Here is a 24,122-nt window from a genome sequence, read left to right as displayed (position 1 = left end):
TCTTTCAACTCCATCCTAGCAGTCTTTCTGGCTCAAAGGACTATGTAAAATATTGGTGGTGGGTGTTGGTAAGTTTGGAGGAGTACTACCAGGTGTGTCCATTAAAATATTAAATACAGTTCACAGTCTCATTGGTGTTTAATTTGATCCAGCAGCATAATTTGATGTTGCATGAAGTTTATAGAAGTTATGAGTCCTTAAAAGTTATAGAAGGTATTGGAGGTTATTAAAATGAAGACGGAAGTAACTGGAAGTACTGATGTAGGAAGTGGCTTGGAAGTAATTGGCATCTAAATTAGGAAAAAGGGAAAAAATGCTACAAATAAAGCTATTCAGGATAGCTAAACAAATATGAAATACTGTGAAACATTCTAATGATATACCAAATCAACTTTGGACATGCATTAACAATAAAGCAAACAATAGGAAGGAATCTGGAAAAGAATAAACCTACAAATTCACTAACGGGAGGAAAAAACACTAAAAAGACAAGGGATCACCAGCCACAAACCAAGCACTCCAAATGGAGCACTTAAACAGTCCACCAAGGCAATTACACTGATTGGTATCACCTGGAGCTCCAGTGGGTGGAGCTGAAGCATTGGGTAAAAACTAGTTATCAGCTACAGACAGGGTTGGGAAGTAACAGAATGCATGTAATGAGATTACGTATTTAAAATGCTAAATATTAGTAACTGTATTCCACTACAGTTACAATTTAAATCATTGGTAATTAGAATACAGTTACATTTAAAAAGTATTTTGATTACTGAAGAGATTACTTTGCATTTATTGTCATTTGCTTCATTTAATATTTAGTCCTTTCAGATGGAAAACATTTATCCATATAAATGATGCAATCCGAGGATCTTTTAATCAGTGATGAAACACTATTATGATTTGTTTAATTCATATGAGAGCTTTCACACTGTTGTGAGTGAAAAGGTGGATATGACATCATTGAGGAACTTTCCCTTGGGAGCTTGATAGAGGAGTTACATCATGTTTCTACAGTTTAACAAAAACCAGTTAGAAACGCTTTAACAGATGAAACATATATCCAATAAATACACGATTACATGCCTTATCGATGTTTTTATATGCAGTTAGAGTATTTTTACAAGAAATGCTAACCAATGTAGCCTTTAACATCATATAGAAATCTACAAATAATATATTTTCTCCCTCATTCTATGAACAGAATCCACATACGATAAGAAAAGGATGTTGTTGTGTTCTCTGTGGGGATTTGACGTTTTTGAACATTTGGCTTTAAGCTAAAATGTTATTTCTTGCCTTTACATGCATCTGTTACCAGGCCAATTATATTTAATAATGAATTCTATGAAGAAAATTCATGTTAGAGCATACATTTTTCTCCAGTAAGACCTTTGATACTAAGACAAAGATCTTATTCTTAAAGAATTCAAATATATGTTTTCTTGCAAAAAAATATCTAAAAATCATTAAAACAAGATAAATTTACTTTAGTGAAACTGCATAAGATATTTAGGATTTTTTTTTCAGAGAACGTATTTTTACAGTGAAGTGTATTTTCGTACTTTATTTACTTGTTTATAGTCAAAACAAGTGAAAAAATCTACCAGTGCTGAAGAAGTAACAAAAGTTTTTAGAATATGTTACTGACCTTGAGTAATCTAATAAAATATGTTACAAATTACATTTTACAGCATGTATTCTGTAATCTGTAGTGGAATACATTTCAAAAGTAACCCTCCCAACCCTGGTAACAGATGCCATTGTAGAAATTCACTATTCACAATCAGCCATGATTAATTTAATCCAAGAGTGAAAGTGTCCAATAACAAGACAGTTATTGAGATTAAGCGAGTAGTATTCAGCTGGTCATGTGATTCTAAAATGGCAGCCCCCATGAGGGCGCCCCTGCCCCATGTAGAATAAAGCAGCTTTTATAAGGTTACTGATATGACTAGTCCTCATCTCATGTGAGTGGTCATAATTTTATACATATGTTTCAAAATTACAATTCATTTCTTTATTAATAAAACGTTTTCAATAGGGAAAAAAATTACTGAGTGCACCTTTAAATATTGATGTGTTTCTCACCTATCATATCTCTTCTGAAGACATGGATTAAATCATTGGAGTTTTATGCTGGCTTTATGTGGTTTCTGAAGATTCAGAGTTCTGGTCACCATTCACTTGCATTGTATGGACCTGCAGAGCTGAGAAATTCTTTTAAAAAGCTCCCATTTGTGTTCTATAGGAGAAAGAAAGTACACATCTGGGATGGCTTGAATGTTAGTAAATGATGAGGGAATTTTCATTTTTGTATGAACTATCCCTTTAACTGTTTTATAACAGGTAACATTAAAATAGGCTCTAGAAATGCCTATATAATGTAAGAAAAATATGCTTAAATTTAAATTTTGTTGCTTTCAGTTCCTGTCTGTTAGCTTTGAGGCCTATGGTGTACTCATTAAAAGCTAACAACATTTGCTTTTGGCAGATAAACACATAAATGGGTTGACCAAAAATATCTTGCATACAGGGCCAAAACTAGGCCAGTTTTGACAATCCTTTTGAACAGAAGCAACAAAAAATGAAACATTAAACATCCATTCATTATTCATAAAATTATACTTATTTGTTTAGTGGTATTTCCCGTTTTTCAAAAGCTCAGAGACAGATGACTGCATGGCAACCTGAATAATCTGGAGCAAATCGGCTTCTTACCCTCCAAAATGTGGCTCTTTTTGACCTGATCATAAAATTTTAGCAGTATGCACGATGATATACACAAGTTGGACAGGTTCCTGTTTCAGCACCCTTTGTTGTTCCTAGAACTTCACTATCGACCAAGCTATACACTTTGGATCCTGTATATTAGTTGCAGAGCCCATCATCAGATCCCAAAAACTTTAGATAGACCTGCTTCAATACTGTTAATAATAAGTCTCTAGCTTAATCAGAGTGAAATCTATACTAATTTTTTGCAACATACTACAGTGTACTTTCAAATGGATGTTTGGAATCTTACATGCATAGCAAAACCTAAATAAATAATATATTATTTGCTATCAAACAGATTATTCAATAAGTTCAGTATACAGGTGCTGGTCATATAATTAGAATATCATCAAAAAGTTGATTTATTTCACTAATTCCATTCAAAAAGTGAAACTTGTATATTATATTCATTCATTACACACAGACTGATATATTTCAAATGTTTATTTCTTTTAATTTTGATGATTATAACTGACAACTAAGGAAAATCCCAAATTCAGTATCTCAGAAAATTAGAATATTACTTAAGACCAATACAAAGAAAGGATTTTTAGAAATCTTGGCCAACTGAAAAGTATGAACATGAGAAGTATGAGCATGTACAGCACTCAATACTTAGTTGGGGCTCCTTTTGCCTGAATTACTGCAGCAATGCGGCGTGGCATGGAGTCGATCAGTCTGTGGCACTGCTCGGGTGTTATGAGAGCCCAGGTTGCTCTGATAGTGGCCTTCAGCTCTTTTGCATTGTTGGGTCTGGCATATCGCATCTTCATTTTACATTTATAAATGAACTACCCCACAAAGTATAATGTGGATACAGCCCTGATGCGCAGTCTGACTTCATCTGACCAGCACAAGTTCAACAAGTGTTATTATACCAAGCAAAGACAAAGGAAAATTATTTATTCACAACATTGTCCCATGACGTTGAAAACCTTGAAATGGAGACCACTCTTTACCTCTAACTTGTGAACACGATACAGTACATAGCATAAGATTAAACAGTAAATTAACATAAAAGTATTATTAAAGATATGAGAATGAAAAGTATATAAAATGATACATAAAGAAATTAAGAAATATATAAGACATTTATAAGAATTAAAGAAATGAAATACAACACAGGTGTATGTTTGCTCTCTTGAAGCCACACACACACACACACAGGTTAATCTAAAAAAAAAAAAAGCAGCTCATTAACACATTAGCCAAACTAAAGTAGAATCGCTGGAAAACAACTCAACACAACTGACTGAGCAAGGCAGAACTAAACTTTGTTTTCATTATTCAAGCACATCTCATTTATTTCCTTTGACCCTGGTTTTCCACAAAGCACACAACTCCTCTTGTTCTTGCAGCGGAAAAGTGGAACGCTATCAGCAATCAGCTTCAGTTTTTCTTTCAGGACCTTTTTTCTGTCCTGGTCATGTGTCCAGATATTTGTGAAAACAAAGGCTTTCATTCCCTGGTAACTTTGTAATTTATCAACACCTGGTTTAATGTTGTACTTTCCACTGAGACAGGTGTTAATACAGGGAGAGTTTAAGGTGTAGAAAACAACACATCTGTCCTTTCCCTTATTCAATAAATATGTCAAAGGGGAACTCAAAAGTAGAAACTCTGAATGAGCAGTGTATGGATTCCTCTGAACCCCTGCAGCAATGAGCTCTGTGCCTTTGTAGACAGGATTTATATCATTTTTTATAATGTTTTTCACATTTTCTCCTTTGTCATCTTTCAGAAAGTTTTTCTTTGAGGGACTGAAATTCGCCTGACACTGCTCCTTTGGGACATTGATGGCTACTGCATACTGGCCTATTTCATAACTGGACAAAAATATGAATTATCACCAACGATTACATGCAAAATAATTAATCAAACAAACACAAATGCTGTAAAATTGTTTATACTGTAGGTGTATGTACAGTTTGCCTGTTTTTAGTTCTTGCAGTGATTTTAATGTAGCAGCTCAAATAAATTGCACAAACAGAACATTTATCTAACTAACATCTACAACGATGAAATGTCATTTAAGCTTAAAATATATACAAAAGTAAGAAAACTTACTTCTCATGAAAAAAGGTGTGAATGCGGCCAAGAGTGTTAATATCCACAGTCTCACCCTTCACACTTTCAGTACAAAGAGGAAGCAGAAAGATAACAAGAATTACCCTCTGCAACAGTGTGAAAACCTAGAGATAAAATGCAAAATCATCAACAGTCCTAATTACACTAAACAGTTTATCAGTTTGAAACACGCTTTGAAATCACTTAAAGGGATAGTTCACCCAAAAATGACAATTCTCTTATCTTTACTCTCTCTCATGCCATCCCAGATGTGTATGGCTTTCTTTCTTCTGCAGAAGACAAATTATGATTTTTAGAAGAATATCTCAGCTCTGCAGGTCCATACAATGCAAGTGAATGGGTGCCAAAATTTTGAAGCTCCAAAATCTACATTAGGGCAACATAAAAGTATTCCAGACAACTCTGGTGGTTAAATCCATACAGTGCATCCAGAAAGTATTCACAGCGCTTCATTTTTTCCACATTTTGTTATGTTACAGACTTATTCCAAAATGGATTAAATTCATTATTTTCCTAATAATTCTACAAACAATACCCCATAATGACAACGTAAAAGAAGTTTGTTTGAAATCTTTGCAAATTTATTAAAAATAAAAAATGAAAAAAAAAAAAATCACATGTACATAAGTATTCACAGCCTTTGCCATGACACTCAAAATTGAGCTCAGGTGCATCCTGTTTCCACTGATCATCCTTGAGATGTTTCTACGACTTGTTTGGAGTCCACCTGTGGTAAATTCAGTCGATTGGACATGATTTGGAAAGGCACACACCTGTCTATATAAGGTCCCACAGTTAACAGTGCATGTCAGAGCACAAACCAAGCCATGAAGTCCAAGGAATTGTCTGTAGACCTCCGAGACAGGATTGTATCGAGGCACAGATCTGGGGAAGGGTACAGAAAAATTTCTGCAGCATTCAAGGTCCCAATGAGCACAGTGGCCTCCATCATCCGTAAATGGAAGAAGTTTGGAACCACCAGGACTCTTCCTAGAGCTGGCTGCCCGGCCAAACTGAGCGATCGGGGGAGAAGGGCCTTAGTCAGGGAGGTGACCAAGAACCCGATGGTCACACTGACAGAGCTCCAGCATTTCTCTGTGGAGAGAGGAGAACCTTCCAGAAGAACAACCATCTCTGCAGCACTCCACCAATCAGGCCTGTATGGTAGAGTGGCCAGACGGAAGCCACTCCTCAGTAAAAGGCACATGACAGCCCGCCTGGAGTTTGCCAAAAAGCACCTGAAGGACTCTCAGACCATGAGAAACAAAATTCTCTGGTCTGATGAAACAAAGATTGAACTCTTTGGCCTGAATGGCAAGCATCATGTCTGGAGGAAACCAGGCACCGCTCATCACCTGGCCAATACCATCCCTACAGTGAAGCATGGTGGTGGCAGCATCATGCTGTGGGGATGTTTTTCAGCGGCAGGAACTGGGAGACTAGTCAGGATCGAGGGAAAGATGAATGCAGCAATGTACAGAGACATCCTTGATGAAAACCTGCTCCAGAGCGCTCTGGACCTCAGACTGGGGCGAAGGTTCATCTTCCAACAGGACAACGACCCTAAGCACACAGCCAAGATAACAAAGGAGTGGCTACGGGACAACTCTGTGAATGTCCTTGAGTGGCCCAGCCAGAGTCCAGACTTGAACCCGATTGAACATCTCTGGAGAGATCTGAAAATGGCTGTGTACCGATGCTCCCCATCCAACCTGATGGAGCTTGAGCGGTCCTGCAGGAAGAAGCGGTCCTGCCCAAAAATAGTTGTGCAAAGCTTGTAGCATCATACTCAAAAAGAGGCTGTAATTGGTACCAAAGGTGCTTCAACAAAGTATTGCGCAAAGGCTGTGAATACTTATGTACATGTGTTTTTTTTTTTATTATTATTTATTTATTTTATACATTTGCAAAGATTTCAAAAACTTTTCACGTTGTCATTATGGGGTATTGTTTGTAGAATTTTGAGGAAAATAATGAATTTAATCCATTCTGGAATAAGGCTGTAACATAACAAAATGTGGAAAAAGTGAAGCGCTGTGAATACTTTCCGGATGCACTGTATATTCTGAAGCGATTTGATAGGTGTGGGTGAGAAACAGATAAATATTTAAGTCCTTTTTTTATTATTATAAATTCTACTCCCTGCTCAATTTCCACTGTACATTCACTTTCCCCTTGTGTTTTTGGTGATTCACATTCTTCGTGCATATCGTCCCCTAATGAGCAGGGAGGAGAAGTTATGCCAAAAAAAAAATAAATAAATAAAATGACTTAAATATTGATCTGTTTCTCACCCACACCTATCATATCATGTCTGAACACATGGATTTAACCACTGGAGTCATATGGATTACTTACATATATGCTGCCTTTATGTGGATTTTGGAGTTTCACAATTTTGGCATCCATTCACTTGCATTGTATTCACCAACAGAGCTGAGATATTCTTCTATAAATCTTAATTTGTGTTCTGCAGAAGAAAGAAAGTCATACACATCTGGGATGCATGAGGGTGAGTAAATCATGAGAGAATTGTCATTTTTTGGGTAAACTATCCCTTTAAATCAATTAGTTCAGATATCTCTTTTGTTTGTTTGATTTGCTATACAGCAGAAAATGTCACAAATGACCGAAATTTTCTTGCAGTGAGGAAAAAACATGACATTTATCAAGGCTCAAAGGCGCATGTAAAACACAACATTTAATATTTTCAGTACCAGAAAAGAAAAGTACAGAAAAACCCACAAAGCTCCAACAAACTATGTTAGCACCAGGGGCATAACTAGGATGTGAGAACATTGGGGGCTTAGACCAGAACCACAACCAAAGAGGAGGCTCCTGGACATCTTTTACCAAAAAAATGAAATGCACTTTGATATGTATATTAAAAGATGTGATCGGCAAGCTTCTGTAAATGAGGAGTCCAGCTTTTGTATTTGAGTACATTTAAATATATTATTCATACACTGTATTTATTGAATACATTATTAAAATATATTATTAAAAATATTATCTATGTATTAAAAACAATTTAACTATTATAAAAATTATTATTATTAATATAATATTAATAATTTCCCTTTAATTTTGTTCACAGTTGCCTGCAGAACAGAAAACTGCTCCATAATTTCCCATGTTTTTTAGCTTTTTTCTGAAGCTTGTAGTGTAACTATAGTATGAGATAGTAAAATGGGTATCTTGACTGTAGTTGAAATAATTTCAATTATGAATAGCTTGTTGTTTAACTAGTTTCAATGTTGCTTCACAGAGACTGTTTCTATAAACAGGTCAGTTGGAGAACAGAGTGACATAAGAAAGTTTAAAAAAAAGGAGTAACGAAATGTAATCCAGCAACTTACCATGATGGCTGTTTGTAAAGTGTTTCGAAGATGCTTCTCGAAAGATGTTATGAAGTTGATTCTCTTGTGAGACTGACCATGATGAGGAGGAGATGAATCATATTTATAAGCTCTTGAACCAGCCCTTTGAAACCCAATAAGGGATGAAAACAGACGACGCTATTTTAATTGGCTATAATGGCAGTAGTAGTAATGAGGAAAAGAGGTTGAGTCATATTGCGGCTGTCTATTTAACACTTTTTTTTTTAAGATACATCAGTTGACTCATTGAACACACATTTATTGTGTGAACTTTGTAAAACACTAGTATTAACCACAAGTTTTCATTACTATTCGAATAAAAGTTTACTCTTGCTCTAACATATTGTAAGCACAGATATGATCCATAGATCAAGCATCTGTGAAATGAATAGTGTTTGTGTCGGATGGTTTGGTAAAGCTGTTTGACAACTCACATTCACTTGTCTATCAGAAGCAGCAAACATCTCCCAACACCATTTAAAGGAACCCTTGTTATTGGTTTTGTGAAGTTTAAGTTGTGAGTTAGTATGAATTACAATGACAATCACTATGAATTGAATTACTGTTGCAATAATCTGCACATAGAAAATAAGATTAGGAAAAATTACACTTTATTTAAATAGAAAAATAATGTGCTCTGATGAGAACATCCTCTGTTAAGTTCACTATGTCAGTTCACTCCATATGCTAAAATTCATGATTAAGGATTTATATGGATATATTTTTGCCATTGCTCTCTCTGCTCTTTTCTCTTTTTCTGTATATCGAGATCTCAGTGCTTTTAATACTTTGTTTTGCACTTTACCAAATAAATACAATACCAGTCAACAGAGTGGACACATTTGACTGAAATGTTTTTCATGATCTTAAAAGCCCTTTGATCTACATTTATGCATTTGGCAGACACTTACCCAAAGCGACTTACAGTGCCCTTATTCCAGGGACAATCCCCCTGGAGCAACCTGGAGTTAAGTGCCTTGCTCAAGGACACAATGGTGGTGGTTGTGGGGATTGAACCAACAACCTTCTGATTACCAGTTCAGTGCTTTAGTCCACTATGCCACCACCACTCAGAAGATCTAAAGTCTTCTTAAAGAGAAAATAGTCATTTGTGAATGAGAGAATATCAAAATATAATCAATATGGATTAGAAAATATAAATGTATAATCAACAAATGTTTTCTTCTTTTAAAAGGTTGTTCATGAAACTGTGTGATGTGTTATATCCATGCATATACAGTGCCGTAACCCCTGACTTGTTCACTCATTCACTATTCAACACGCAGTGAATATCACAATTCACTAGGAAAGCTTTAGCAAAAATGAACATATAAGGAAACAGTTCCAGACATTATTTGGGGTACATGACATTACTATGTGTCACATCCTGAAGTATAAAAAAAAAACTACTTGAAATCTGTGCATTATTTCTGCACCAGTAGTATCTCCATATGCAACTGCAAAAATAATGTTTTTTAAATGGGATTCCCGATCATTCTCCCCATACCGAACAATCTGAGAGTTCCCAAACAAATGCCATTGGTTGAGTCAATGTTGCCATTTCAGGCTAGTCAGGATGCAGAAAAAAAAACAAAAAAACAGTACAGTAGAGTTTAGAAAGCACAGAGCCACAGTCTTTAAATAATTCAGGAAGTTAACCAACCAGTAGTTTATTACAGTATAGTTGTCTCAATATGGAAGGCTGGGATACGAAAAACATTTATATGTGCAGTTACAATCAAGGCACAGCAGGTTTTTGCGTAGTCGAGCTCAAGTCCTCATCTGTCAGTCAAAAAACTCATGACAGAATGCTTAATTAAATATTTGAGCTCTCCAGTTACTTCTGAGCAATTCCAGTGTTACGGACATGACATTTGCGGTCAACGTGAAATGTAACTACTCATTGAAAGTACCCATTACCACTAACACATACATACATATATATATATATATATATATATATATATATATATATATATATATATATATATATATATATATATATATATATACACACACACACACACACACACTATTTTAAATCATAAACCCCTGCAGATAGAGTCCAGACATCAGAAAATTCAGTGTAGACAAGTTTTTCCCACTTCAGTAACACATCATTATAGGCATTTAAAGAGGGGAGATAATTAACATGAGCACAACACCGAGGCCAGTTATGGTCCGATTAAGGTGGATGCATGATGAATGAAGTTGAGCTCCAATCGCATTATCTAGGTCTGTTAGTCCGAATAAGCAAAAATCAGACTGTTGCTATTCCAGTTGGTCTAAAGCATTTGCATGATATTTTAACCCTTATGTTCTGTTGAGATTTGCTTCACTTCCTCATTGTTTGGGGTCACAGTTACCCCAATGATTAAAGTGTGAAAATGATAATAATAATTATGAAATAAACCTTTTTTCCTGCTTAAATGTTCCTTTCCATTTATCCTGAGCTTATTGAACTGATAAAAGAATAGAAATAAGAGTATCATTAACTCTTACATTTTCTGAAGTAGGAATGTGCATTTCAGAAAAGCAACTAAATACAGAAATAACCATATTATTTCTTAATTTACACAAAATAATGAAAAAAAATAGAGCTGTATATGTTCTATATATGTTATTGAACAAATAAATATCCCTTTTGTTTTTTTGTTTTAAATAGTAACATTACTTATGTTTGGGGTCAATCTGATTCTGATCTGAACAATATAATTGTTTAAAAAAAATAAAATTAATAAATTATTTTTACTATACACTCACTAACCAGGCAAACTAACTATGTGCAAATTTACAGTATATACACACACATCATCTGGACAACAGGACTGCCAAATGTAAATTTCATGCAAATTTCAAGGGCATGTTTCAGGAATTTTTTTTTTTTTAAAATCTAAAAATAACCATATAACTTTTGGATTACACAAAATAATAATAATAATAATAATAATAATAATAATAAAAATGGTATATAGAAAGATTGTTTATTGTTTAATTGTTTCATCATTTCCAAAGCTAGATAACTGGTGTGCTCTCTGTAATAGATTTTGCCAATTCCAATATGTCTTGAACTGCTGATATTCAAAGAGCTTTTCTTTTATTCCCTCTATATACATATAACAAAAAAATAACGATGCATGTTTTTTTACTATTTTAAGTGGGTCTGGGGTCATATAGACCCCAAACAGAACATAAGGGTTAAAAAGATAAATTATTTTTTTAGTTAAACTAAAACTGAACTTTCAAAGTGCAAATTAATGGCGAATTCACAGTTGTGTTTGAGACATTTCACGCCTGAATTGCTGGTGTGATCACTTCTGAATACAATGCTTCAGATGCCTCTGGAGTTTATTTATATTTTTAAAATGCAGTTATCCTGGGATGCACAGCACAAGTAAGAGTTTTTTCCCTTTATATTTAAGAGTATTGTGATTCAAAATGTTAAAATATGGTTATTTTTTTTTACACACTCGTTTTACAATGGCTACAGCCTCATCGTAAGCAAAGACCGTGATGTGCTCGTGCGTTTATGTTGTCAGTTTGATCATAAATGTGTTGAGATCGATGCTCAATTTCACCGATAACCAGCTCAGACTCAAACACTACGGTGGTAGGGGTGTGTGTGTCCACTGCAAACTCGCATTCAGATCTGCCTCCATTCCGCTACGCAACGCCCATATTTTCACAATCCAATCAACAACCAGTGGATAAACTCAAGTCCTCGCCTTACAAAGGCGGAGGAAAACACATTGTGCGCATTGATTATTGGATGTATTGTCAAATTTGTTTGGAATGTGTGAAAGTGAATGAGATTTGCATCTTCTGAGGGGCACGCCCCACACTTTGAGAACCACTGGGTTAACTGGATCATGATAACCAATCAAACCTTGACTTTATAGTTTTAACAGCAATTTGTTTTACCGATACAGGCTATATTGTACTATAATATCAAATTAGAGTCTTTACTGAATTTATCTGTCTATCATGAGTTTATCCAGTCTATAATTTGAATGTTCTTGCAGGGCAGTGAGACGCTTCTTTGCTTCACCCAATTTGTTCCCAGACAGGTCCAGCTCTCTGAGGTGGGAGGGATTAAACTGGAGTGCTGAAGCCATGGCAGCACCACCTCTTTCTGTGATATCACAGTATGACAGCCTGTAGAGAATGCATTTGGCACAAAATCCATAGCTATTATATGTATATACACACACACACACACACACACACACACACACAGTACAGTATATTATACATAAACAAAAAAGGAAGGAAAAAAGATAACATTCATTGTCAAATTTCTGATTTCATTTCATCTTATACTAATATGCAGGAACAAAGTCACCTTTAAAGAAAGACGTTTGCATTGAGGAGACCATGATGTGTGTGAAACAGACCCTTGTTTCTGTGTTTACTCACCTCAGTCTCTCCAGTTTACATTCAGGATTTTTCAGTAAATCTGAGATAATCTTCGCTCCCGAGTCTTGTATCTTGTTCATGTTCAGCCGGAGTTCAGTCAGATGAGGATTTGTGCTCAAAGCTGAGCATAGAAATCTACAACCAGTTACTGTGATATTACAGTCTTCCAGACTACAGGGGGAGACAGAGAGTCAAATCAGAACCATAACGTTAAAAAAAAATAATCTTGCCTCCAACTGCTAAGGTGCACTACATTTTTTCCTCATTACAAAAAGTTTTACACTTAAAGAAATGAATACTTGTACTTTTTACAATTATGTTTCAAATAATGTGCACTCACATGAGACTCCTGTTACATCAGTAGCCTTTTGGGGGCTGTATGTTGAGGTCATATGACTAGTAGAAATTAGAATACTACTCATGTTATCTCTGTAACCCTACTTATTATTGGACACTTTCAATTAATATTGGCTGACTGCTAATAGGGTATGGCAATTGAAAACTATTGCTTATACATAATACATCCACACCACTAGGTGTCAGAGTAAGTCCAACACAACTACAAGTGCAACAAATTCTGAGTGCACGTCTACCAAAAAAACTCAAATCAAATCCATTTCTTACATCAAAATAAGACACGGTTTAAAAGGATTTAACTATTTACACAGCAATACATACAATATTGCACAATAACATTATATTTTTGCTAGTAAAATCTTACAGGGTGAAAGAAATCAGTTTTTGCCAAATTCAAGCCTTCTGTTCCACACACATCTGTATATAAACTCAGCAAAAAAAGAAAGTCCCTTTTTCAGGACACTGTTTTTTTAAGGATAATTTTGTAAAAATCCAAATAACTTTACAGATCTTTATTGTAAAGTGTTTAAACAATGTTTTCCATGCTTGTTCAATGAACCATAAACAATTAATGAACATGCACCTGTGGAACGGTCGTTAAGACACTAACAGCTTACAGACGGTAGGCAATAAAGGTCACAGTTATAAAAACTTAGGACACTAAAGAGACCTTTCTACTGACTCTGAAAAACACCCCAAAAAAAAAAAAAGATGCCCAGGGTCCCTGCTCATCTGTGTGAACATGCCTTAGGCATGCTGCATGGAGGCATGAGGACTGCAGATGTGGCCAGGGCAATAAATTGCAATGTCCGTACAGTGAGACGCCAAAGACAGCGCTACAGTGATACAGGAAGGACAGCTGATCATCCTCGCAGTGGCAGACCACGTGTAACAACACCTGCACAGGATTGGTACATCCGAATATCACACCTGCGGGACAGGTACAGGATGGCAACAACAACTGCCCGAGTTATGGCGCGTTCACATACAACGCGAACGAGCGTTTCGCGCAGCACGATTACATACAAAGTCAATGCAAATAGACGCGAATTCGCACCGGGCAGTGCGAATGAAGCAAATGACACGACTCGAACACGCGAAATCGCTTCATTCGCGTATTCGCGCGAGTTGAAATTTTTCAATTTGAGCGAGAAATTCGCATGACGCGTTGTCGCGAAAGCCTATCAGCTTTGAGATTGTCCGCATGTCACTGACGTACTGACGTAGTAGCAGAAGAAATCTGGAAAAATGCATGAAAAATTGTTGTAGCGGTGTGCGAGCACCCGGAATTGTATGATACAACATACATGTACAGACACCAGATGAAGCGGCAATCATCCAGACGCAGTTCCTGGAGAAGGCGGTGAAATTCACCAAGCTGTATGCGCCTCCGGATGATATCATGCACCCAAACACGACGGTGTTTGGTTTTCTGACGTATCTGGGACTTCCACAACAGATAGAGAGCAGCAATCGTTGTGATATCGGCCATGGTTGATGGCGGAAAGATAAGTTGTCGTAGAAGCCCTCCTCCTGTCCTTTTCCGGAAGAGAAGGGGGAATACTCGCAGGTTCGCATTACTCACGCGAACACGAGTTTAAAAACAAATTTATAATCCAGCAGGCAAACTCGCGCAAGCAACGAGTTCTTTGCGTTGTATGTGAACGCACCATTACACCAGGAATGCACAATCCCTCCATCAGTGCTCAGACTGTCCGCAATAGGCTGAGAGAGGCTGGACTGAGGGCTTGTAGGCCGGTTGTAAGGCAGGTCCTTACCAGACATCACCGGCAACAACCTCACCTATGGGCACAAACCCACCTTCGCTGAACTAGACAGGACTGGCAAAAAGTGCTCTTCAATGACGAGTCGCGGTTTTGTCTCACTTGGGGTGATGGTCGGACTCTCATTTATCGTCAAAGGAATAAGCGTTACTCTGAGGCCTGTACTCTGGGGCGGTGTGTCACAGCATCATCGGACTGAGCTTGTTGTCATTGCAGGCACTCTCAACACTGTGCATTACAGGGAAGACATTCTCCTCCCTCATGTGGTACCCATCCTACAGGCTCATCCTGACATGACCCTCCAGCATGACAATGCCACCAGCCATACTGCTCGTTCTGTGCGTGATGTCCTGCAAGACAGGAATGTCAGTGTTCTGTCATGGCCAGCGAAGAGCCCGGATCGCAATCCCATTGAGCACGTCTGGGACCTGTTGGATCGGAGGGTGAGGGCTAGGGCCATTCCCCCCAGAAATGTCCGGGAACTTGCAAGTGCCTTGGTGGAAGAGTGGGGTAACATCTCACAGCAAGAAGTGGCAAATCTGGTGCAGTCCATGAGGAGGAGATGCACTGCAGTACTTAATGCAGCTGGTGGCCACACCAGATACTGACGGTTATTTTTGATTTACTGGGGTCAATATGACCCCAAACATCACGTGCGTAATCATGTCACCCCCCCCCCTTGTTCAGGGACACTTATTCCATTTCTGTTAGTCACATGTCTGTGAAACTTGTTCAGTTTATTTCTTAGTTGTTGAGTTTTATGTTCATACAAATATTTACACACGTTAAGTTTGCTGAAAATAATAGCAGTTGAAAGTGAGAGGACACTTCTTTTTTTGCGGCGTTTATATGCACCAGTGTGTTTAAGTCAGGTGTGTGTTTATACCTCAGAGTTGTCAGTTTACAGTTAGGATTCTTCAGTCCAGCACTGAGCAGCTTTATTCCTGAATCCTGTAGGTCATTTTTATTCAAGTCCAGCTCCATAAGTGTAGTGTTTCTGCTCAAAGCATCAGCCAGCGGCTTGCAGCTTTGCCCTTCAATTCTACAGCTCAAAAGTCTAGAAAAAAAATTGAAAAAATAAATAAATACAGCTGTAGAAAAAATTAAGAGACCACTGCAAATTTTTAACTTAAATCAGCATCTCAACATGTATGGCAGCCATTCCATTCCAGTGTCTGCTGAATTCCAACACAAGCACACCTCCTCCTACTTAATGAGGTACTGATTAGGTGATCACCTGAACCAAATCTTATTTAACAAGGAAAAGTATAAAAACCACTGCTGTGTTCATCCCTATTCTCTTGCAATAGGACAAGCTGGATGGCAAAAACAGTGCTAGTAGTACCTCAAAAATAATTGGAATCAAAAAATAACTATTGACCATGTAAAAAAAGAGTTGAATCAAATATTGATTTCTGAACTCTTCCTAAGTTAAAACATTAGTATTATGTTGTTTAAAAATGAATAAAAAATTGTTTTCTTTGCAATATTTAAGGTTTGAAAACATGGCATCTTTTTTGTTATTTGAACGGTTGTCATTATCTGCAAATAAATGCTCTAAATCAGGGCTCGACATTAACGCTTGTCCGCGACAAGTGGAAATTTTGAACGGGCAAGTTAAAGAGAATTTTACTTGCCTGACCGGACAAGGAGCCTGATTAAAATCTCAATAATGAATGTTAGCTCACTATCGCCGGATTGCGGAGATTGAGCACAATTTTAATCATTCCCGCATGTTTCACTTTCAAAATGTGAGGAATTCCCTTTATCGTGTCGCCCTTTTTTTTCTCACTTTTATATAATTTTTTACAAATATAATTTATATATTAATTCCAACATACAGTATATTAATACATTTTCATACATTAAAATAAAAAGTTGTATACTGTAAGTTAACATTAGTTCATGCACTATGAACAATGAACAATTTTATTTATTAATTTTTTTTTAACTAACATTAAGATTGATAAACGCTGTAAAATATTGTTCATTGTTAGTTCACAATAGCTAATGCATTATCTAATGTTAATGAACCTTATTGTAAAGTGTTAACAAAAATTCTGTCATCATTACTCGCCTTCATGTTGTTCCAATCTTCCGTGGAACTCAAAAGGAGATGTTAGGGAGAATGTTAGTTTCAGTCTCAATCCACTTTTATTTTAGGGAAGAAAAAAAAAGCAGTGACAGTGAATATTGACTGTGACTAACATTCTGCCAAAAATCAAATTTTGTGTTCCTCAGAAGAGAGAAATTCATACAGGCTTGAGGGTGAGTAATGATTTACCATCTTTCTGCACTGTGTTCTTAATGGTCCTTAGGCGTAAATGATGACGATGGAGGCTTTTCTTTTTTTATTTTCTTACGTCCTTTCTTTTGTTTTTGTCTTTGGACAAGTAACTTTTTTTACTCGGACAAGTTAATGATCAATTTACTTGTCCGAAGGGCAAGCACATGACAATGACCTGCTCTAAATGACTATTTTTATTTCAAATTTGGGAGAAATGTTGTCATACTTTACAGAATAAAACAAAAATTTTAATTTTACTCAAACACATACCTATAAATAGTAAATCCAGTAATTGTGTCTAATACAATTACCAATTTATTATCAAAGCTTGTCTCTAATATTTAAATGGTCAGTTCACTCAAAAATGAAAATTCTTTCATCATTTACTCACCCTTATGTTGATCTAATTGCGTATGACTTTATGGAAATGTTAGTCAGATAGCTTCGGTCACCATTAACTTTCATTATATATAATAAACTATGTAATGAAGGTGAATGGTCAATAGGGCCGCCAACTGTACAGGTTTAGTTAAAATGATTAATGTGATTTTCTTACATTTCCCTTGTTATAAACACTATTTACTGCCAAAACAACGACACTGTAATCCAAGGAGAAATACATTATTTTCATGTTAAGCATTTTTACTCCTGTAAACATCCATTATTATGCATGTTTGCTAAAAAAAAACAAAAAAAAAAAACACGTGACATACAGGTGCATCTCAATAAATTAGAATGTCGTGGAAAAGTTCATTTATTTCAGTAATTCAACTCAAATTGTGAAACTCGTGTATTAAATAAATTCAATGCACACAGACTGAAGTAGTTTAAGTCTTTGGTTCTTTTAATTGTGATGATTTTGGCTCACATTTAACAAAAACCCACCAATTCACTATCTCAAAAAATTAGAATACATCATAAGACCAATAAAAAAAACATTTTTAGTGAATTGTTGGCCTTCTGGAAAGTATGTTCATTTACTGTATATGTACTCAATACTTGGTAGGGGCTCCTTTTGCTTTAATTACTGCCTCAATTCGGCGTGGCATGGAGGTGATCAGTTTGTGGCACTGCTGAGGTGGTATGGAAGCCCAGGTTTCTTTGACAGTGGCCTTCAGCTCATCTGCATTTTTTGATCTCTTGTTTCTCATTTTCCTCTTGACAATATCCCATAGATTCTCTATGGGGTTCAGGTCTGATGAGTTTGCTGGCCAGTCAAGCACACCAACACCATGGTCATTTAACCAACTTTTGGTGCTTTTGGCAGTGTGGGCAGGTGCCAAATCCTGCTGGAAAATGAAATCAGCATCTTTAAAAAGCTGGTCAGCAGAAGGAAGCATGAAGTGCTCCAAAATTTCTTGGTAAACAGGTGCAGTGACTTTGGTTTTCAAAAAACACAATGGACCAACACCAGCAGATGACATTGCACCCCAAATCATCACAGACTGTGGAAACTTAACACTGGACTTCAAGCAACTTGGGCTATGAGCTTCTCCACCCTTCCTCCAGACTCTAGGACCTTGGTTTCCAAATGAAATACAAAACTTGCTCTCATCTGAAAAGAGGACTTTGGACCACTGGGCAACAGTCCAGTTCTTCTTCTCCTTAGCCCAGGTAAGACGCCTCTGACGTTGTCTGTGGTTCAGGAGTGGCTTAACAAGAGGAATACGACAACTGTAGCCAAATTCCTTGACATGTCTGTGTGTGGTGGCTCTTGATGCCTTGACCCCAGCCTCAGTCCATTCCTTGTGAAGTTCACCCAAATTCTTGAATCAATTTTGCTTGACAATCATAAGGCTGTGGTTCTCTCGGTTGGTTGTGCATCTTTTTCTTCCACACTTTTTCCTTCCACTCAACTTTCTGTTAACATGCTTGGATACAGCACTCTGTGAACAGCCAGCTTCTTTGGCAATGAATGTTTGTGGCTTACCCTCCTTGTGAAGGGTGTCAATGATTGTCTTCTGGACAACTTTCAGATCAGCAGTCTTCCCCATGATTGTGTAGCCTAGTGAACCAAACTGAGAGACCATTTTGAAGGCTCAGGAAACCTTTGCAGGTGTTTTGAGTTGATTAGCTGATTGGAATGTCACCATATTCTAATTTTTTGAGATAGTGAATTGGTGGGTTTTTGTTAAATGTGATCCAAAATCATCACAATTAAAAGAACCAAAGACTTAAACTACTTCAGTCTGTGTGCATTGAATTTATTTAATACACGAGTTTCACAATTTGAGTTGAATTACTGAAATAAATGAACTTTTCCACGACATTCTAATTTATTGAGATGCACCTGTATAACCCTAATTTTTTTTACACAGTCATATACTGTCTACAAATTGATGAGCCCAAAAATGGAGAAAGCTTAAGCTGAATTATTGGGAAGAAAATGCTTGACAGAAAAATATTTTCTTTCTCCATTGATTGAAGCATCTTTCTTTTGGTAAAAAGGAGTGTTTATTGAAAGTGAAGACTGATAGAAATGTGGTTCTTCATTTTATTAAAGCAGTTTTCATTTTATGCATTAGGGGCCATGCACACCAAACACCCATCTGCTCTGATTTTCAATTGTTTACCAATTAAAAGAAGCTCTGGGTGGACCTCTTTAGGAGCCTCGCTGAAAGAAAAAAAAGTCTTGTATTTAGAGCTAGAGTGACCCGTATTTGGCTGGTAAAAAGTTGGCAGCCCTAATGGTGACTGAGGCTAACAATCTGCTCAAAATCTACTTTTGTGTTCCACGGAAGAAGAAAAAGGTAAGATTTTGAACAACAAAACTGTTAATAACTGGAAAATGGGGTCGAATACAAACTTTAATTTCTGCAGCGCACACTGCGGATTCTTCAGTAGAGATGATAATGCTGTCACTCCTGTATCTCCAGCAAAACTGAAGCTCAGGTCGAGCTCTCTCAGATTTGAAGGATTTGAATTAAGAGCCTCTGATAATAAGGTACAGTCTCTGGGATTTATACCACACTCAGATAATCTGTGTTAAAAAGAGACAATGAAGATGGACATCAACAGATAAACTTTCTGTAGATACTGCAGCAACTTCTTGGCTGGGATTTTTATGTCACAAAGTAGACTGTCGTTTGTAGACAATGAATTTAATTGAAAAATCATGTTAACTTGTTAAAAAGAAGTAAGCTTACTCTAGTGTCTCAAGTTTACAGTGTGAATTTTGCAACCCATGGGAGAGAATCTGCATTCCAGAACCGTGTAGTGTATTCCCACTCAGTTTCAAATGTTTGAGGTTAGTGGACTTTGAGCTGAAAGCTGAATTTAGTGCCTGAAAACCTCTGGAAGTGAGGTTGCAGTGCCTGACCCTGGAGAAAAGAAAAAGAACACTGATCCTAGCGGTCAGATACTGAATGTAAAACATCTGATCTATCTGATGAAATTCAAACATAGGAAAAAAAAAAAATGTCTACAAAACTAAATTGAATCATTTTAAAATGGTGTTAAGGCCATAAGAACCATAAATAGTCAAGTGTGTTCAAACTTTTAATCGATAGTGTGCTTACTCAGCTGTTCTTGCAGACTTGACAACAGGTAACATCCTCTCCAGACATTCATCTGCATTGTTCTCACTATACTTCCTAAGGTCAAACACATCCAGACAGCTCTCAGATGACAGCAGGACAAAGACCAGAGCTGACCACTGTGAGGCAGTGAGCTTGGTTTTCGAAAGCCGTCTGCTTTTTTGGAAACTCTGTATTTCCTCCTCTAAAGAAAAGTCATTGAGTTCGTTAAGGCAGTGGAACAGGTTGATATATTTTTCTGGGGAGAGATTCATCCTTAGTCGAATCTTAATGTAGTCTATAGTGTCCGTCACACTTTCAGAAGCGATGGTTGATGTCTTGGAAATAACACAGCGCAGAAGAGCCTGGTTTGATTCAAGAGAGAGTCCCAAGAGGAAACGGAGGAAAAGATCGAAATGACCATTTTTGCTTTGCAACATCTTGTCTAAAGCACTTTTGTGTAGATCAGAAATGGTTGAAAATTTGAATTGGGGAGCAATGTTAGATGTTTTCCAATGATACAGTATGTTGGTATCTCCCAGGCTAAATGATGTGTGCACATATAGAGCTGCTAGATGTTCTTGTATGGTCAGATGAACAAAGCAGAAAACTTTCCCCTGATACAAGCCAAACTCCTCTCTGAAGATCTGAGTGCACAATCCTGAGTACACTGATGCATCTGTCACATCAATGCCACACTCTCTCAGGTCTTCCTCATAGAAAATCAGATTGCCTCTCACAAGCTGTTCAAAAGCCAGTTTCCCCAGTTTGAGGATCATTTCTTCATCTGTCACTTTCTTGTCATAGTCCTTCTCATGTTTGATGTTTATCTGAACGATCAAGAAGTTTGTGTACATTTGAGTGAGAGTCTTGGGGATCTCTCCACTCTCTGCTTCACTCAACATTCTCTCTAGAACAGTGGCTGAAATCCAGCAGAACACTGGGATGTGACACATGATGTAGAGGCTCCTTGATGACTTCAGGTGTGTGATGATTCTATTGGCCAGACTCTGATCACTAATTCTCTTCCTGAAGTATTCCTTCTTCTGTGGCTCATTGAAGCCTCGTACCTCTGTCACTCGATCAACACACTCAGAGGGGATGAGATCAGCTGCTGCTGGTCTGGAGGTGATCCAGATGAGAGCAGAGGGAAGCAGATTCCCCTTCATGAGGTTTGTGAGCAGCATGTCCACAGAGGCAGATTCACTTACATCACACAACCTCATATTGCTCTGAAAATCCAGAGACAGACGACACTCATCCAAACCATCAAAGATAAATGCGACTTTATATTTGTTACTGGAAATTTCGATTTCTTTTGTTTCTGGGAAGAAGAAAAGAAGAAGATTTGAAAGACTGAGTTTTTTGTCGTTCATCAAGTTGAGCTCTCTGAAAGGAAGTGGAAATATGAGGTGGACTTCCTGATTTTCTTTCCCTTCGGCCCAGTCCAGAATGAACTTCTGCACAGAGACTGTTTTTCCAATGCCAGCAACTCCCTTTGTCAGCACAGTTCTGATGGGTTTGTCTTGTCCAGTTAAAGGTTTAAAGATGTCATTGCATTTGATGGGCGTGTCCTCTGTTGCCGAACTCCTGGATTGTGTCTCAATATGTCTCACCTCGTGTTCATTACTGATCCCTCCACTTTCACTCTCTGTGATGTAGAGCTCTGTGTAGATCTCATTCAGGAAGGTTGGGTTTCCCTGCTTTGCAGTTCCTTCATACAAACACTGACATTTCTCCTTCAGATTTAATTTCAACATCTCATTAGCCATCTGGCAATGTGGGCTGCTGGTGTCTTCATGTTCAGCCTCTGTTGGTTCTAACCTGTAAAATATTGAGCATACATTTTGCCTTTGGTGACAGCGACATTTGCTGGTCAGGTTAAAAAGTTACCCACTTCTCACAATACAAAAGAGCTGCATTCACAATTATTTTATGTATCTGTAATGTAATTCTTACATCGGTTCTGATGGAAGTTCTTTCTTCTTTAATGTCAATGGGGGATCCATAGACTGGTGACTCTTCATGGACAAACAACTGGGAACTGGTGAGAGAGATCCCTCCCTCTTCCTCAGGACTGACCTTTATTCATAAAGGTAAAGTTCACAAAGATCTCAGTGAAACTTCTGCTGAACCTGTTTTAACAAAAACTTTAAATGGTGCAAACCATTTAAAACAAGCTGTTGGCAACATTTGCCAGGATTTGTGTTACAATCTGTGTGTAGAAATGCCGGCTCTGTTTAACAATTAGCATAAGAGATTTGCTCTAATCTTAATCCAAGGATTAAACCTACAAAAATGTACAATGAATATAAAATTATTTATATTTGCAGTAAGTATAAATCTGTTGTTCTAGGTTCTGGGGGTTGCCAATTATATTCAATAGACTCAGCAGAGAAAAGCCATACTGTACACAAAAGAAGCCATGAATAATTTACATGAAGCGGTTATCAGCTTGCAAGACTACACGCATTAGGGGTATAACGGTTCAAATTTCTCACGGTTCGGTTTGTATCATGGTTTTACCGTTTTGGTACGGTTCGGTACTTGCAATGTTCAAAGAAAAAAAAATATTTCTGTCAAATCCAAAGTAAGAATACTCTATTTGGTAACAAACACTTCAACAGGTTTCACCACATAGTAACCACAAAATCAACATGGTTACTGTCATGTTTAGAATGTATAGTATAATCATGGTTACTATCTGGAAACTACAGTATTACTGTTGTAAAACCATGATTTCTGCAAAGAAAACCACGGTGCAGCAGTCATGGTTACTATAATATTACTATAGTAAAACCATGGTTAATTTCCATTAGGGTTTTTAAATAAAAAACCCTTTTTCTCTAATTACTAAATCAATATTACTGCACTATTACGCTACATGCATCAACATAAAATACATTTCAAACTCTACTGCACATATATTCAATATTTGGAAGCTGTACATCACTATAGAAGGAACTTTGCTATTAAAATGGATACGAGGGATGTTGTGACACGGCTCGAGTGTTTTAATTATACGCGGAAATCACACATCTTCGTCAGCGGAGTAGGGAAACCTATCATTGGCAATGAACACCCCAACGCTTTAGTTATTGTTTTATGCCTGTCCGAATCAGCACTGAGTGCCTGCTTAAAAACGGAAGGGAGTGTGTGCAGTTTCGGCTCATCTGCAGCTCTGTGCGCACCTCGTGCTATTTTTTTCCCCGGTGATTTCGCCGAAAATTATCATATGTTGATGTATTACCAGTATACAGGACTCGCGCTGAGCGATGTTTTGTAAATGTTTTTTGACCATCGCTGTTGTAAGTGACTGAAAAAGAAAATGTTTCCAGACAGGAGAACTCAATGGCGTAGATTTGACTTGAACATTGAGGGGGGTTACAATGTGAAGAATTTACGTTTACATTGATCATGGTATGAATATTGAGGGGGTTGTACTTGCTTGTTTTAATTACTGGGGGTTACCATCTCCCCATATTCCCCCTGGAATCTACGCCACTGGCAGACCTGAATAGCT

The 24,122-nt window shown here is 37.2% G+C and overlaps 2 protein-coding genes across 2 annotated transcripts in view; both read right to left on the bottom strand.

The window, feature by feature from the left end:
* Positions 1–3,205: 3,205 nt before the first annotated feature.
* LOC127429909 (uncharacterized) lies at positions 3,206–8,387 on the bottom strand. Its single transcript, XM_051679267.1, has 3 exons — positions 8,220–8,387; positions 4,840–4,964; positions 3,206–4,598 (listed from the first exon to the last, which is right to left on the bottom strand). Exons 1-3 carry the CDS (start codon positions 8,220–8,222, stop codon positions 4,040–4,042), a joined length of 687 nt encoding a protein of 228 aa, XP_051535227.1. The 5' UTR covers positions 8,223–8,387; the 3' UTR covers positions 3,206–4,039.
* Positions 8,388–9,876: 1,489 nt separating this feature from the next.
* LOC127429881 (NACHT, LRR and PYD domains-containing protein 12-like) overlaps positions 9,877–24,122 on the bottom strand; it is a 15,977-nt gene continuing 1,731 nt past the window's right edge. Inside the window, exons 4-10 of the mRNA XM_051679208.1 lie at positions 22,559–22,681; positions 20,603–22,423; positions 20,231–20,404; positions 19,891–20,064; positions 15,684–15,854; positions 12,657–12,827; positions 9,877–12,395 (exon numbers count right to left, since the gene is read on the bottom strand). Coding sequence (XP_051535168.1) covers positions 12,212–12,395; positions 12,657–12,827; positions 15,684–15,854; positions 19,891–20,064; positions 20,231–20,404; positions 20,603–22,423; positions 22,559–22,681 — 2,818 coding nt within the window. The 3' untranslated portion in view covers positions 9,877–12,211. The remainder of the gene's footprint in view (positions 12,396–12,656; positions 12,828–15,683; positions 15,855–19,890; positions 20,065–20,230; positions 20,405–20,602; positions 22,424–22,558; positions 22,682–24,122) is intronic.

The sequence above is a fragment of the Myxocyprinus asiaticus genome, chromosome 39, assembly GCF_019703515.2.
Source record: "Myxocyprinus asiaticus isolate MX2 ecotype Aquarium Trade chromosome 39, UBuf_Myxa_2, whole genome shotgun sequence".
In the NCBI taxonomy this organism is placed as follows: Eukaryota; Metazoa; Chordata; class Actinopteri; order Cypriniformes; family Catostomidae; genus Myxocyprinus; species Myxocyprinus asiaticus.
The sequence above is the reverse complement of the archived record's forward strand: the minus strand, read 5'-3'. Positions and strand labels throughout refer to the sequence as shown.

Excerpts from the sequence above, each read along its gene's own strand:
- LOC127429909 (XM_051679267.1), bottom strand. Across the intron at positions 4,599-4,839 it reads CACACCTTTTTTCATGAGAA|TTATGAAATAGGCCAGTATG; the intron begins GTAAGTTTTCTT and ends ATTTTTGTCCAG.